A 12,073-nucleotide genomic window follows, 5' to 3' on the forward strand; every position below is an offset into this window, starting at 1 on the left:
CTCTCTCTCTCTCTCTCTCTCTCTCTCTCTCTCTCTCTCTCTCTCTCCATAAAGCACTTCTTCAAAGGGCACTACATGGTATTATCAAGTAACCTATCTTATAACCATTGGTATAGTCTGCCAGGAAATAAGATGAAAATATTTTCATATTAATTTTTCTTTCATAAAAAATGTTTCTTGTGGAGAAACTAGAATTGTGAGTGTTTCTGGAAAAGCTTTAAAAATGTTGCCTGCCAGCAGCACATGAGTTCTCTCCCTCTTTTTTCAGGATCTGCCCAGTTGACACATCTATTTCCTCTCAATGAGCAAGAAGCTTCTGGTCCAAGTTTGTTTACCACCAGGGTAAACTGTTGTCTTACTATATTGTTATCATAAGGCATTTTGGGTGGCCCACTGTATCTCCATGTATTCACAGGCCCTGAAACCAACATGCACATCTTTTGTAGACAGTGTACAGTGTGCTCCAAGCTTTCTGTTAGCTGGGCCTTAGCACTTCATGCAACACACTAGATTCATATTATTTTCTAGAAATAAGTTACAGTGTTTGATCACCTAACTCTATCTTCCCAAGTTTACCTTACTTTTCTTCTGTGTCTCTACTTTTCAACTACTGCACCCATGCCTTTTAAGGTGTCCTTTTATTGAAAGTAATAAGTTAAGACATTCATTGTGAGGTGGGTGGTTCACCTTTTCCCTAAGGATCATCAGCATATACATGGCATGCTCACTGTGTTGAATACAGGGAATCATTTTGGGAGCAGTAACATTCACTGATGTCCATTATCATTTGTCAGTCTTATGATGTACACTTGCCGTGCAGTGTAACACTGTATAAGGAAGAGCTGTTTAAAAGTGGGATCTTCTTCGGAAAGCATCCATCAGTTGTTGCTGAAATTGAATCTGCTGCGGGTGCTAAGAATCTAGCTGGTCTTCCTGTGAGTCTACACTTATGGTGGAACCTTGGCTACTGGTATCAACATTTTCATAGGATTTTTGGTCTTTGGCAAAGTTGATGAAAACCTGTGTTTTTTCAAGGAAATGAAATACATTAGTGCCAGGTTTACAAAAAAAAAGAAATAAAGTGTAATTCTCTTCAGTTATCCATGTCCCTCCCTCCTTCTCCCTCTCTCCCCTCTTCCTCTTTCTCTTTCTCCTTTTCTTCCTTTACACATTGACACTCTAACAAGTTACAAAAGCAAGATTTCATCAGGACATGCTCACATACTTAGGCACATCTCCTCTAGAAGTTCTCTATACAGCCACCCTCAACTGGATTTTTAAAATAACACCCATTTCTGTGAATATGACTATATTTTTGTCATTGTCTACATTTAAAGCTATAGTTAAAGATCTATAGCCATATATCTGTAATCCATATGATTCAAATTAGTATCTTTATCATGTATGTATTCATCTGATGCTCTATCAAATGTTTAAATAGAGATGTCAGGAGAGAATTCACTAGTTTCAGGAAGTTATACACTAAGATCAAATTTGTGTGGAAAACTTCCATCATATTAAATTTGCCAATTTTACATATAAATTTGCCAATAAATTAGTCAATGCAGCTCTATTTACATGATTAAAATCATTAAATCTATTAGTTGTAGATTTATCCCAATATCACTGAGAGTCAAATTTTCCAATTCATGGTGCTCAATGTTGGTCATAAAAGTCTAAGACTAACCCTTCAGTATTGGCAATGCCATACTTGTCTTGATTCCCTATAAAATATTAATCCATAAAGTACAGTACAATCCATTGACTTACTTTCAGAGTCACTTCAAAGTCAAGCACAGCACTTACTTTTGTAAGTCTTGTTGGTTGAGCTACACAAAACTTAATACAAAGCTGATGGATGACCTAGAAACATGCTAGCATTGAGTGGAAAAGTAATTAAGAGAAAGGAATTCTTCAATTGCTGTGTTAAGTGTGTGAATTTAATAAACCTAAGGTCTGTTCATTTTCTGTCGCTCACCCATACATCCTAGTTCAAAACTGATCAATGGAAACCTTGGTTACGGAACCTACCAAGAAGAAATTAGAGGAAATATTAATAGCTAATTATTTTGTAGGTGACAAGAGTGATTTCCTGCTTCCCATGTACATGTAAATATTTATGGAAGTAGATGTCATATACAATGGAAAGAAATCTCTTCATTTCTCCACTAAAAACAGTTAATGTCTTTAATATCTTTTTTAAATGTCTCAAATGCAGTTAGAAATAAATTAGGCTCTTTGCTAAAGTTTTCAGGTGCAAGATTAGGTACTGATTTAATTAAAAGTAAATTAAATACCATTAAAAAGAAATAAGCAGAATTCATAATAACTAATGTGTGGTACCCTGCCGTGGATGATGGCACACATCTTACCTCCTCCAAAGTGGTCTGGCTCACGAGGAAATTTGTGATATTTAAAGCAGTCTTGTTGGTTTCCAGAAGGTCAAAGATGTTTGCTACTCCTCCTGCTGTGACTGGCACATGGTACTCTAGCATGCTCAGGTGCTGATCCTGCGGGAACCAAAGGAGAGGACTTGCTTTACAATGGCAAAGTAACATCCACTTGATCAGATTTCACTATTATGGAGAGCTGGGGAAAATGCTGAAAGTTGTTCCACTGGGGTGGGGGTGGGGGTGGGGGTGGGGATGCGGGTGAGGATGAAGCCATGGTGTAAATAGTGGGCATATTTGTAAAACTAGCAGCTTGTAGAGATGAGATGAAAATTTTTATGAACATCAGAGAGAAAACAAATTAAAAAGTTAATGAAAATTTTGAAAGCATCCTGGGCTCATGAGGATTTTGAAAGTTACATTCTCATCTAGAAAGGGAAAAATCACCCTGTGGGATGCATCCCATACACAAGTTCCTACTCAGCTTGTTGAAGAGTTTTAATAGATTTGCTGTTATGTTAAATAGGTCTAAAATCCCAGGACTTGGCTGTTCAATTGATATGAGCTAAACATGCTAGATTTCAGTCTTGTCGAGAAGAAGCCTTTTTTTTTTTTTTAAATTGATGTTGCCTACTTTTCTTGATTCACCTTAAAAGGCTTTTCCATTTTCAAACTTTTAGCACTAGGATCATCTACTCCGTAATCTATTGCTACTGCCTTGGCGTATGCTAACTCCTGCTGTTATCAATGGTTGTCATTTCCCATCTGGTTTTTAGGGTTGCTTTGTTTGCTTTTCTATAAGGCATCTCTCCAGCTTGACATTTGACTGCAACAGCCTCCTTAGAGGCCTAGAAACTACATATGCTGATTTAGTCTGGCAAAACCAGCTAAGGAATCTGTTCTGAGTACTAGTTAGATCACATGTCTTCTTCAGAATCTACTCCTGTGGTGTCTGTAGATCCCTTTGAGCCTTTAATTCAAGCCTTCTTCTTTCTCCTCTTCTCGTCTGGAGCCTGGCCTCTCCCACAAACTTGTACTCTCCTTGTGCCTGTCTCTGTAATCTGGCCTTCTTGCATATTTAATTCTTGAGTGATCATTTCACATATTTCCACGTATAGATCTAAACACTACTGCAGAAGTGTAAGGAATTCTCTCTTTGGGGGAAATTGCCTTTATCATCAGCTCATGTGCTTTGAATAGCTTTGGGTATGTGCTCAGGAGACACATACGGGTGTGGGGGGGGGGCTACAAAAAACCATAAGCTCCACTCAGTAAATAAATATTTTAACCCTGCAGCTGACTGAATGAGTGAAACCAACATGGTTTGTAGAGAAAAGGTGTACTTAAATTTTCAATTCTGATGATAAAAATCTTGAAAACTAATATTTCTAGAGAAATCATCCAAGGCTTGGGGAGACTGAGGCCAAAAATACTTTATGAAGATAAAACAATTGTTTTAAAAATGTATTCTTTTTCTATCTAATGCCACTTCATGTTAATTTCCCTATAGTTTGTGAAGATATCAGACATTTTCACATCAGTTTTGTAAAAGGTGCTATTCATTCCTGCTTACAAATAAGAGAAACATAGTTCAGAGGTTTTGAATGTCTCCTTAGATAACTCCTCTGAACAGCCAGACTCAACCAACAGCTTTCAAACTTCTTTTTATTATTTTACTTTGATTTGTTCCTCACAGTTATTTGTCATCCTCAATTTGTGTAAATTACCTGTCTATCAATGATGTTAGACTGATTTTTTTTCCTGTCAAGTCCATTAAGTAGGGGCTATATGAAATTTAAATATGTGTATCCATGTGTGTCCATCTAGTTGATTTTACTGGATAAGCAGGTGGGAGCAAGCTCTATCATATCTGAATCACTCTGGGAGCTGAGTATTGCTCAGACTTTTGTGAGTTTATTTTTTCAAAGGAAAGGAACAAAGCAGATTAAAAAAAAAAGTCTCTCAGTTGTGGCATTCTGAGCTCACTAATTTTTCTTTTCTAAGAAATGCTGTTGGTCACATAAGGCCTGTCATTTCTAGTTTCCCTTATGTATGCATGCTGCTATTATTAGACTGGAAGTCTATACAACTTGAAAACAAATCCAGTATGATCAGGAAGACTTTGCAGGAAAGAAACTAATATAGCAAATGTGAAATAACCAATCGAAAATACCTACAAAGATATATAAAATAATCTGGGGAGATCATCTCTTTGTATAAAGTTCAAATCCTGAACTACTGGATGAGGATGAATCACAAAGCTGTGACCCACTAGGAAACAGTGAACTCCCACTTTCTTATCACTGGAAAAGGCAGTCAAGGTCAAAGGCGGAGCCACCACTTACTTTTAAGTATGTTTTTGGAAAGTGCAGCTGCATAAACTTCGTGAGGGTTTCCATGCTCACTTTATTATTTTTCAAGTGAACCTTGACAGTAAATCCACGTCCAAACCTTAAAGTACAAAATACAGTATGAGTTACATTTTTCCAAAATAGCTCCCCTGGAATTCTAGATAATGAAATAGGTCCCAAGCCAACCATCATGGCCCCTTTTCTTATATAAAGACTGTCATTTGGCCATAAAAGTTCAGGACGTGCTGCAAACTGGAAATAGTTTAATGCCATGCTTTGTTTTTTGTTGTTGTTGTTGATTTGTTCTTCATTTCTACTCCTATATTGTGTCAGGATGCTTGAAAACATACAATTGTGTCTTTCTTTGACAATCACCAATTGGCAATAATAGTTGTCAATTTCTGGAGGTAAGTTCTTATTAAATTAGAGCAAAGTCTTGAGAGGCAGGCCATTGGAGATTTGATGTCAACCATGAAGATTAGAGACACTGGGATTCCAACACTAAGTATGGCATTAATATCCTGGTGTTAGCCTCCCTATAAACAGGTTATGACACCCTACAAGCAACTCAAGGTCTCTGTCATAATTTTGTCTTTATCTCAGAAAACAATTCTGATAAGACAATTAAGTTATTGTATGGGATGGTATAAAGTATCATCCCGTAGTTCAGAAATTCACATAGATATGTATAAATGCACATACACTTGGGAATATAAACTAATAATTTAATTCTAATGTGATGCTAATATGATATTTATGCATCTTTCCCTGATGCATTCTTGATTAAAAGGTTTTCAATGTGGTGAAAATGTTAAATAGCTTACAGAAAGCTTGTGCAAATGGCAAACAAACGTGGTAGATTAAAAAATCTATGCCTTCATGCACTTGTCAAGTCTAATTTGTTATTGGGTACATTCTTGAGGCTACTTCCTGGGAGTATTTTGTTTGCAAATTACTTATTATTATGACTATTAGGAACTTCAAACCTTCTAAGACTTGCACATTTTGACTAAAAACATACACACACACACACACACACAATAAGCCCTTAATAAAATAATTTAAATTTAAGGTGTGCCCATGATTATTTTCAATGAGGAGTATCTCTCGTCATCTCAGTTTTTCTATCCATTGCACAATGGCTGCTGGGGTTCAGGAATGGTTGGAGCAATTCTCCTACACAGTGTGTGAATAGCATATTTGTTAGTTACCTGCTTTTTATGTGTTGCAGAGACCCAATGCACTGGAACCTTCCATTCACCATAATGGCCAGCCGGGTACAAAGGGCTTCACATTCTTCCATGCTGAAAGAGGAGACACATTCCTATCAATATCCAGTGCACATAAAATTGGGTTGCAGTTCATAAGCATATGTTTAATTAGTTCATTATAGCACCATAGCAATCTCCCTTGTGGGCTCTCTTGAGATGGTTTAGCTGTTAAAGGCTAGGCTCATAACCTAAACAAAAAATCTCTCTAGAGAAAGAACAAAAAATAATATTAAAATACTAATGAAACATATGCAGATGGGTGTATATGACTGTCCTCCCATACTCGAAGTCACCTTTCCTGTCTGGAACACCTCAATTGTTGAACCCAATAGTCTTTTCAAGCTCAGTCAAGCTTTGACTCAAGACCTACGTTTCCCATGAAGTGTTTTGAAGATGATCCAGAACACCTTTTATTCTATCTCATATCCTGTTAGATTTTGTTTTGGAGTTTATAATCAGTTATAACTTGTATAAGCTCTCGTATTCGTGGACAATGGTACCTAGAGAGAATCCCAGTTCTCGCCCTGTTCACTCCATGCAGAAGTTTGTGAGAATAAAAAGATGAGCTACAGGGTGATGGACACAAAGCTGGATACAAACAAGTCTCCTGATAATAAGGAGATATAATTGGTTTCTGCTATGGGATCATTGTAATGAAATGTAAGCTCAATCCAAATCATAAAGAAAGGCCAATGTCCTAAGAGAGGAATAGAGAGAGTGCTTCAGTGTCTCTCACACTTAGGAGACTAGTGGGGGTATTTTGTGGAAGAGAGCCATGTGAGTGAGTTCTAGGGGGACACGTGAAATGAGAACTTGCCAACTGTTTGTAGAGACTACTTCAAGAAGAAAGCACACATGAAGAAGTACATGGAGACAGAAAGCACAGTGTGTGAACAAGAACCGGCTAGCCTCACTAACAGGGCAGAGCATTAAGTGGGGGAAAGACTAAGGATTGTGAACCTTTTTGAAAGGTGACAGTGAACAGTAGCTAAGAATAAGCAGATCTTGAAAACTTTATGGTAAAAATGTCTGCTGAGACCCTGTTCCCTGTTGTCCCCAGTATCCTCTCTCTGAAACCTGAGTCTGCTGTCTGATCTCTTGGGACCCACATGGTAGAAGGAGAAAACTGACTTCCTCAAATTGACCTCTGATCTCTACATGCAAACACTCACACACACACACACACACACACACACACACACACACACGCATTCAGAGAGACACACTCATACACACACATACTTACAGAGAGACACACATACATAAACACTCACAGAGAGAGACACACATATACATATACAGATATACACACTCACACAGACACACACATATACACACACAGACGTAGACACATACATACAAATACACATACACACTCACATCGACACACATAGACACAGACACACACACACACATACACTGTTAATAAAAATTAAAAACAAAATACTCCAGACAATGATGAATACTCATGTGATACCCAGGATTCTTTGGGACCTGACTCAGTTTACCTGTGAGATGTGAGGATGACAGAGCATTTGTTCTGCACCTCTTCAGAAATGATCCTCCAGAGGTGTCGTTTTGACTTGGGGTCCATCCCAGAGCTTGGCTCATCCTTAATAAAGAATTACCAAAAAAAATTATCAAATTAATTAAGTTTTGATGAAGGTCTTTATAAGAATCACTGCATTTCAACTCTCTGGGAACAGAAATCACTTTTTGAAGTCCCATGAGTAACATGTTTTATATATAATAGGCTTTTTCTGCTTCTGTCAAAGACTCAAAACTAAGTATTTTAAATTGTCAGTCTGTTAAAAGAAGTGTTTCAGAGAAGCTGACACCATGTTACTTTACACCCGTCTCTTATGTTTCCTTGGGAAAAAAAAAATCTACTTCAATTACCGAGAGAGTAGAGTCTTTACATTTAATTCTACATTCCCACATACAGAGTTGAAGCTCTGTCAACAAGATTGCCATCTTCCCCATGAAAGCAGGACTGTGGCTGTGAGCGATAATGTGCCATGAGAAGCAGAAGAAAACACAACCTGACATCTCAGTGAATATGCTCCACATGTATTTTTAATGTTTTGTTACTAATTGAAATTTGAGACTCTCTGGGAAAATAAAAATAAGATTTGTAAAAGGCGTCAAATAGAAAAAAAAAAACTGCAATACTCTTCAAAGTGAATGAGGCTTTGAAAGATTTGGACAGAGGTAGTTTTTAAAAATCCAACAATAGATCATGTAACGAAGTGATAGTGGATCCCAACAGGTGTTAAATAAAAACAAATTATAGGTTAAGATTAGAGGAAAATTAAAATGTATGTATGATGGAAAGAGTCTGGCCATCTGACGCTCACTTTGCCTAGCAGTATGCTAATTTAAATAGAGCGTTGAGCATTCCTTTGAGGGAAAAAATAAAGGAGGTATTGTCATCGCTTCTATTTTTGAAGAGAATGGAATATGCAGTAAATACATACAGGAGGAGGGCAGTGTCTTCCTCCTGGAGCCTGTATTTCCTCAGCTCATTACTACACAACATTTACATGGTGCTTTTACATGCAAACGGCTTTACAACTTTTATCTCAGAAGGGTGCCCCAGGATTGTTTTGTTCCATTTAAAGGATGCTTACACAATAGGGTTCCATTATAAACATTGACAAGCAGCCATGTAATGCATTATAAGCTTCTGGTTTTCTAGGAGGATGGTCATTCTAGGTGGCTTAAATGACTGGATCCACCACGTGACTCAATCCCTGGAATAAGGTAGTGATTTATAACTGGATGTTACTGCACGCCGTTAAGGTTCTTCTAAAATTTGGAGATCTTTGAATGAAGGCAATCTTCCAAAATAAGGACATGTTTATTTCTCTGAAATAAAGGCCCTTGTGCTTTGTTGGGCCTGGGGAATAGAACACTATATCACTAGTATGTGCAATTTATATTTGCAGGTGATCAATTAAAATTTGCAGCTCTTAACAAAATATAAACGAGGAATGCACGTCTTGGTCCTCTCCCAAGTCTATATAAAATAATGTGGTGTATTTTCTATCACTCCACAAGCTAAATGACTCATATTTTTTAAGCTACAAAGAAATATAATTTTCGTACAACACTTTGTTTTAAAATGTGCCTTTCTTCCTCAGCAAAAATTGGAAAGTGCTAGTTCACTTGATCAGTACCTAACAGAAATATGATTTCATCAATAAGTGGGAATTAAATTTGAGCCTGCTCTATGACTTATTTGAAATCCCTGAGCTGGTTGCAGCTATTTTGAATTCACATGCTGAGTGTTTTCTCTGAAGCCTCCTGGGCCATTGCTTCAGACACAAAATGCTTCCCGAGGACATTGTCATGATAATAAATTATTTGCTAATACAAATTCTCCTAATGTGGTGGCAGTATACATGCTTTGACAGTAACAGGCACACAGTGGGACCTCACTAGATGTTGACAGTGCTGCTGATGAGACCGATCCCCACGCCTGATGTGCTGTTCTAATTATGTAGTAGCAGGTTTGCTCACAATGCCTCTCTTACCAGAAGGAGGATGGACGGTTTCCCTATCAAGGCCAGGGCAGTGGACAGCTTCCTTTTTGTACCGTAACTGCACATGGAGGTAGATCTGTCCTTGTAGGCCATCAAGTGAAGTCTCCTAAGGAGTTTATGAACAGTCTGTGGATAAGAAGAAGAGGAAATAGGTAACCAACCCTCGTTCAAACCCTTAAAGCACCAAATGGAACCAAACATGCCGGTGAATGGAAATGTTTCTCATGGAGAGCATGGACCTAGAAGAGATGAAAATATTTAAATTCCACATAGATTTTATTTTCATCTTTAAAAGACCACTTATAAAACTAACACTTCAATTAAGCAGAGGAAAGCAATTATCTGTGGGTATGTTTTAAAATGGGACTCCCCCCAAAAATGTTTGTATGTGTTTATGATTACAGACTGTACTTTATGCTGTTACCACAGGATTCTCCTACAAAGGTTAAAAGCTGAAGAGAAATAGAATTTAAAGGCAGGTTTCCCATTGATTGCCATCCCAGTTTGTCTTTTCCATCTTACTGAGCCGTGAGTTGTCGGAAAGACTTTCAGACTATTTAAAACTGACCTGCTATCAGAACTGTCATGCAGTAGGAACCACAAGTTCTTGCAGTTATTTCTGTAGTTAAATAACCCTTGCAAATAATGAAATCCTGGTTGGATGTTCCCATCAGGTCTCCAAGGTTTGAAGAAAAAAGAAATGTGCCCCAAGAGGTTAGTCACACCATTACAAAAATAAATTGTTGCAGTGGTATAGAGAGTTACAGAATAAAAGTCAAAATTAAGGTTAGTATTGCAACTTAGTGGTAGGATATACACTTAGCATGTGTGGAGCCCTGGGTTCAATCCCTTGCAACAACAACAACAATAATAATAATGATAATGATAATAATGTAAAGAAAATAAAAAAGTAGAAATGGAAGCCCTTCTATTTCACTTGGGCATTTTGCAGAGAATCATGTGGACCGATGTCTGAATAGTGAAAAACAAACAAACTAATAAACAAAAAAACTACAGATCATCAATCAAGGTTCAACTTGGAGCGAAACACAGTGTAAATATCTGTTTATTAAGGAAACTGCACAAACTCAGGCCAAGAAGCTTCTAAAGCTGAGGTTGCAGATAGATGCAGATACAGACTATACAATTCAAGCCAAGTTGGCTCACTGGGTAGAGGGGCATTTTATGATTTTCCATGTGGCATGAAGGCTTTGCCAGGGCTCTCATGAGAGGAGGAATGGAGACAGCAGTGGCCTTTAAATTAAGCAGTCCTCTACATGTGTACTTACTTCTTTGATGTCCTTCTCTGGAATCCCATGCACTCTGGCATAGAAATACAAGTGTTCTTCCACAGTTACCAGGTCATCTAAGGCATCTTCCTGAGGGCAGTAGCCAACCAAAGAGCTGTGAGAATCCACGTGTCCCAGGGATCTAAATGGAGAAAATCAGAACACATGGGTTTCTAAAAACAGGTCTCTAAGTATTGGGTTAGTGGCTTTGTTTTGGTTAAAATAGACAGAAATTTTGATAAAAGGAGAAAAATAATCTATCAAAGACATAGTTGAGGTTTAAAAAAACAAAAACCTCCAGTCACTTCAATGATCCCCTTCTTAGGCCAGGAAGATTGATAACACAATCATGAAATTAGGTAAAAGTCCATTTAAATTATGTTATGCTCAGTAAGTAGAAGTAGTGGTTTGTACCCGCTCTTGTTTCTGATCAGAATGTTTCCACTGGAAGGAATTATGTCTCCAGTCAGCATCTTAAATATAGTGGTTTTCCCTGCTCCGTTCACACCAAGGAGGCCAAAACACTGGGATGGAGAGAGAGAGAAAAAAAAAACACACATGTAAGCTACAGAAACATGTTGCTACTGTCCCTTCCTCCTCCCTGGGTGAGACACCCTCCCTGGAAGAATGAATCACTGTAATTACTTCTGGATTGTGTACTGCTCTGCTGGCATTTGGTAAGACTTTCTCTCTAAAACAAATGGGTATTATGGGCTTTTTTTTCCTCTAAGTATCTGAACATCTGTATGTAGTGAGGGTCTGCTTTACATATGCTATAGTGCCCCTTTATGTGACATGATAAAGCACCCCTCAGGTAAGATGTGCTAACTCAAAGAAGTAATTACAGTTATAGATTACACATAATTTACACAAAATCTAAACTTTACTGAAAAAGCCACTGATGCAATAATTTATGTCACTGAGTGAATTTGATGCACAAAGTCTAGCTCTGTACAGAAAACTAAAGGGATACAGTAATAGCCAAATTCCTTTTCTTCTTTCAATGCTACCTGAACCTTTTATCTGTGAAAACCATAAGAATAGAAGTCAATGCATGCTAAGACCCTCCCTCTGAAAATGGCTGTCTTTCTGGCAGACTTTGAATGGTCTAGGAATGAGAGATGCCAAAAAGCATCCTGAACAAGCTTCCTGATGATAGTACACTCCAGAGACAGTGACAGTGGGAATGGGTTCAGAACCTGCTGTGTGCTGAAGATGAGCCCTCCC

At 37.8% G+C, this 12,073-nt stretch overlaps 1 protein-coding gene across 1 annotated transcript in view; it reads right to left on the bottom strand.

Annotated features, from left to right (window-relative positions):
* Positions 1–705: 705 nt before the first annotated feature.
* Abca12 (ATP binding cassette subfamily A member 12) overlaps positions 706–12,073 on the bottom strand; it is a 161,675-nt gene continuing 150,307 nt past the window's right edge. The window contains exons 46-53 of the mRNA XM_028760684.1: positions 11,261–11,370; positions 10,847–10,988; positions 9,549–9,683; positions 7,521–7,624; positions 5,953–6,045; positions 4,736–4,841; positions 2,373–2,510; positions 706–1,020 (exon numbers count right to left, since the gene is read on the bottom strand). Of these exons, the coding sequence (XP_028616517.1) occupies positions 913–1,020; positions 2,373–2,510; positions 4,736–4,841; positions 5,953–6,045; positions 7,521–7,624; positions 9,549–9,683; positions 10,847–10,988; positions 11,261–11,370 (936 nt within the window). The 3' untranslated portion in view covers positions 706–912. The remainder of the gene's footprint in view (positions 1,021–2,372; positions 2,511–4,735; positions 4,842–5,952; positions 6,046–7,520; positions 7,625–9,548; positions 9,684–10,846; positions 10,989–11,260; positions 11,371–12,073) is intronic.

The sequence above is a fragment of the Grammomys surdaster genome, unplaced genomic scaffold (genome assembly GCF_004785775.1).
Source record: "Grammomys surdaster isolate TR1022 unplaced genomic scaffold, NIH_TR_1.0 126546, whole genome shotgun sequence".
Taxonomy (NCBI): Eukaryota; Metazoa; Chordata; class Mammalia; order Rodentia; family Muridae; genus Grammomys; species Grammomys surdaster.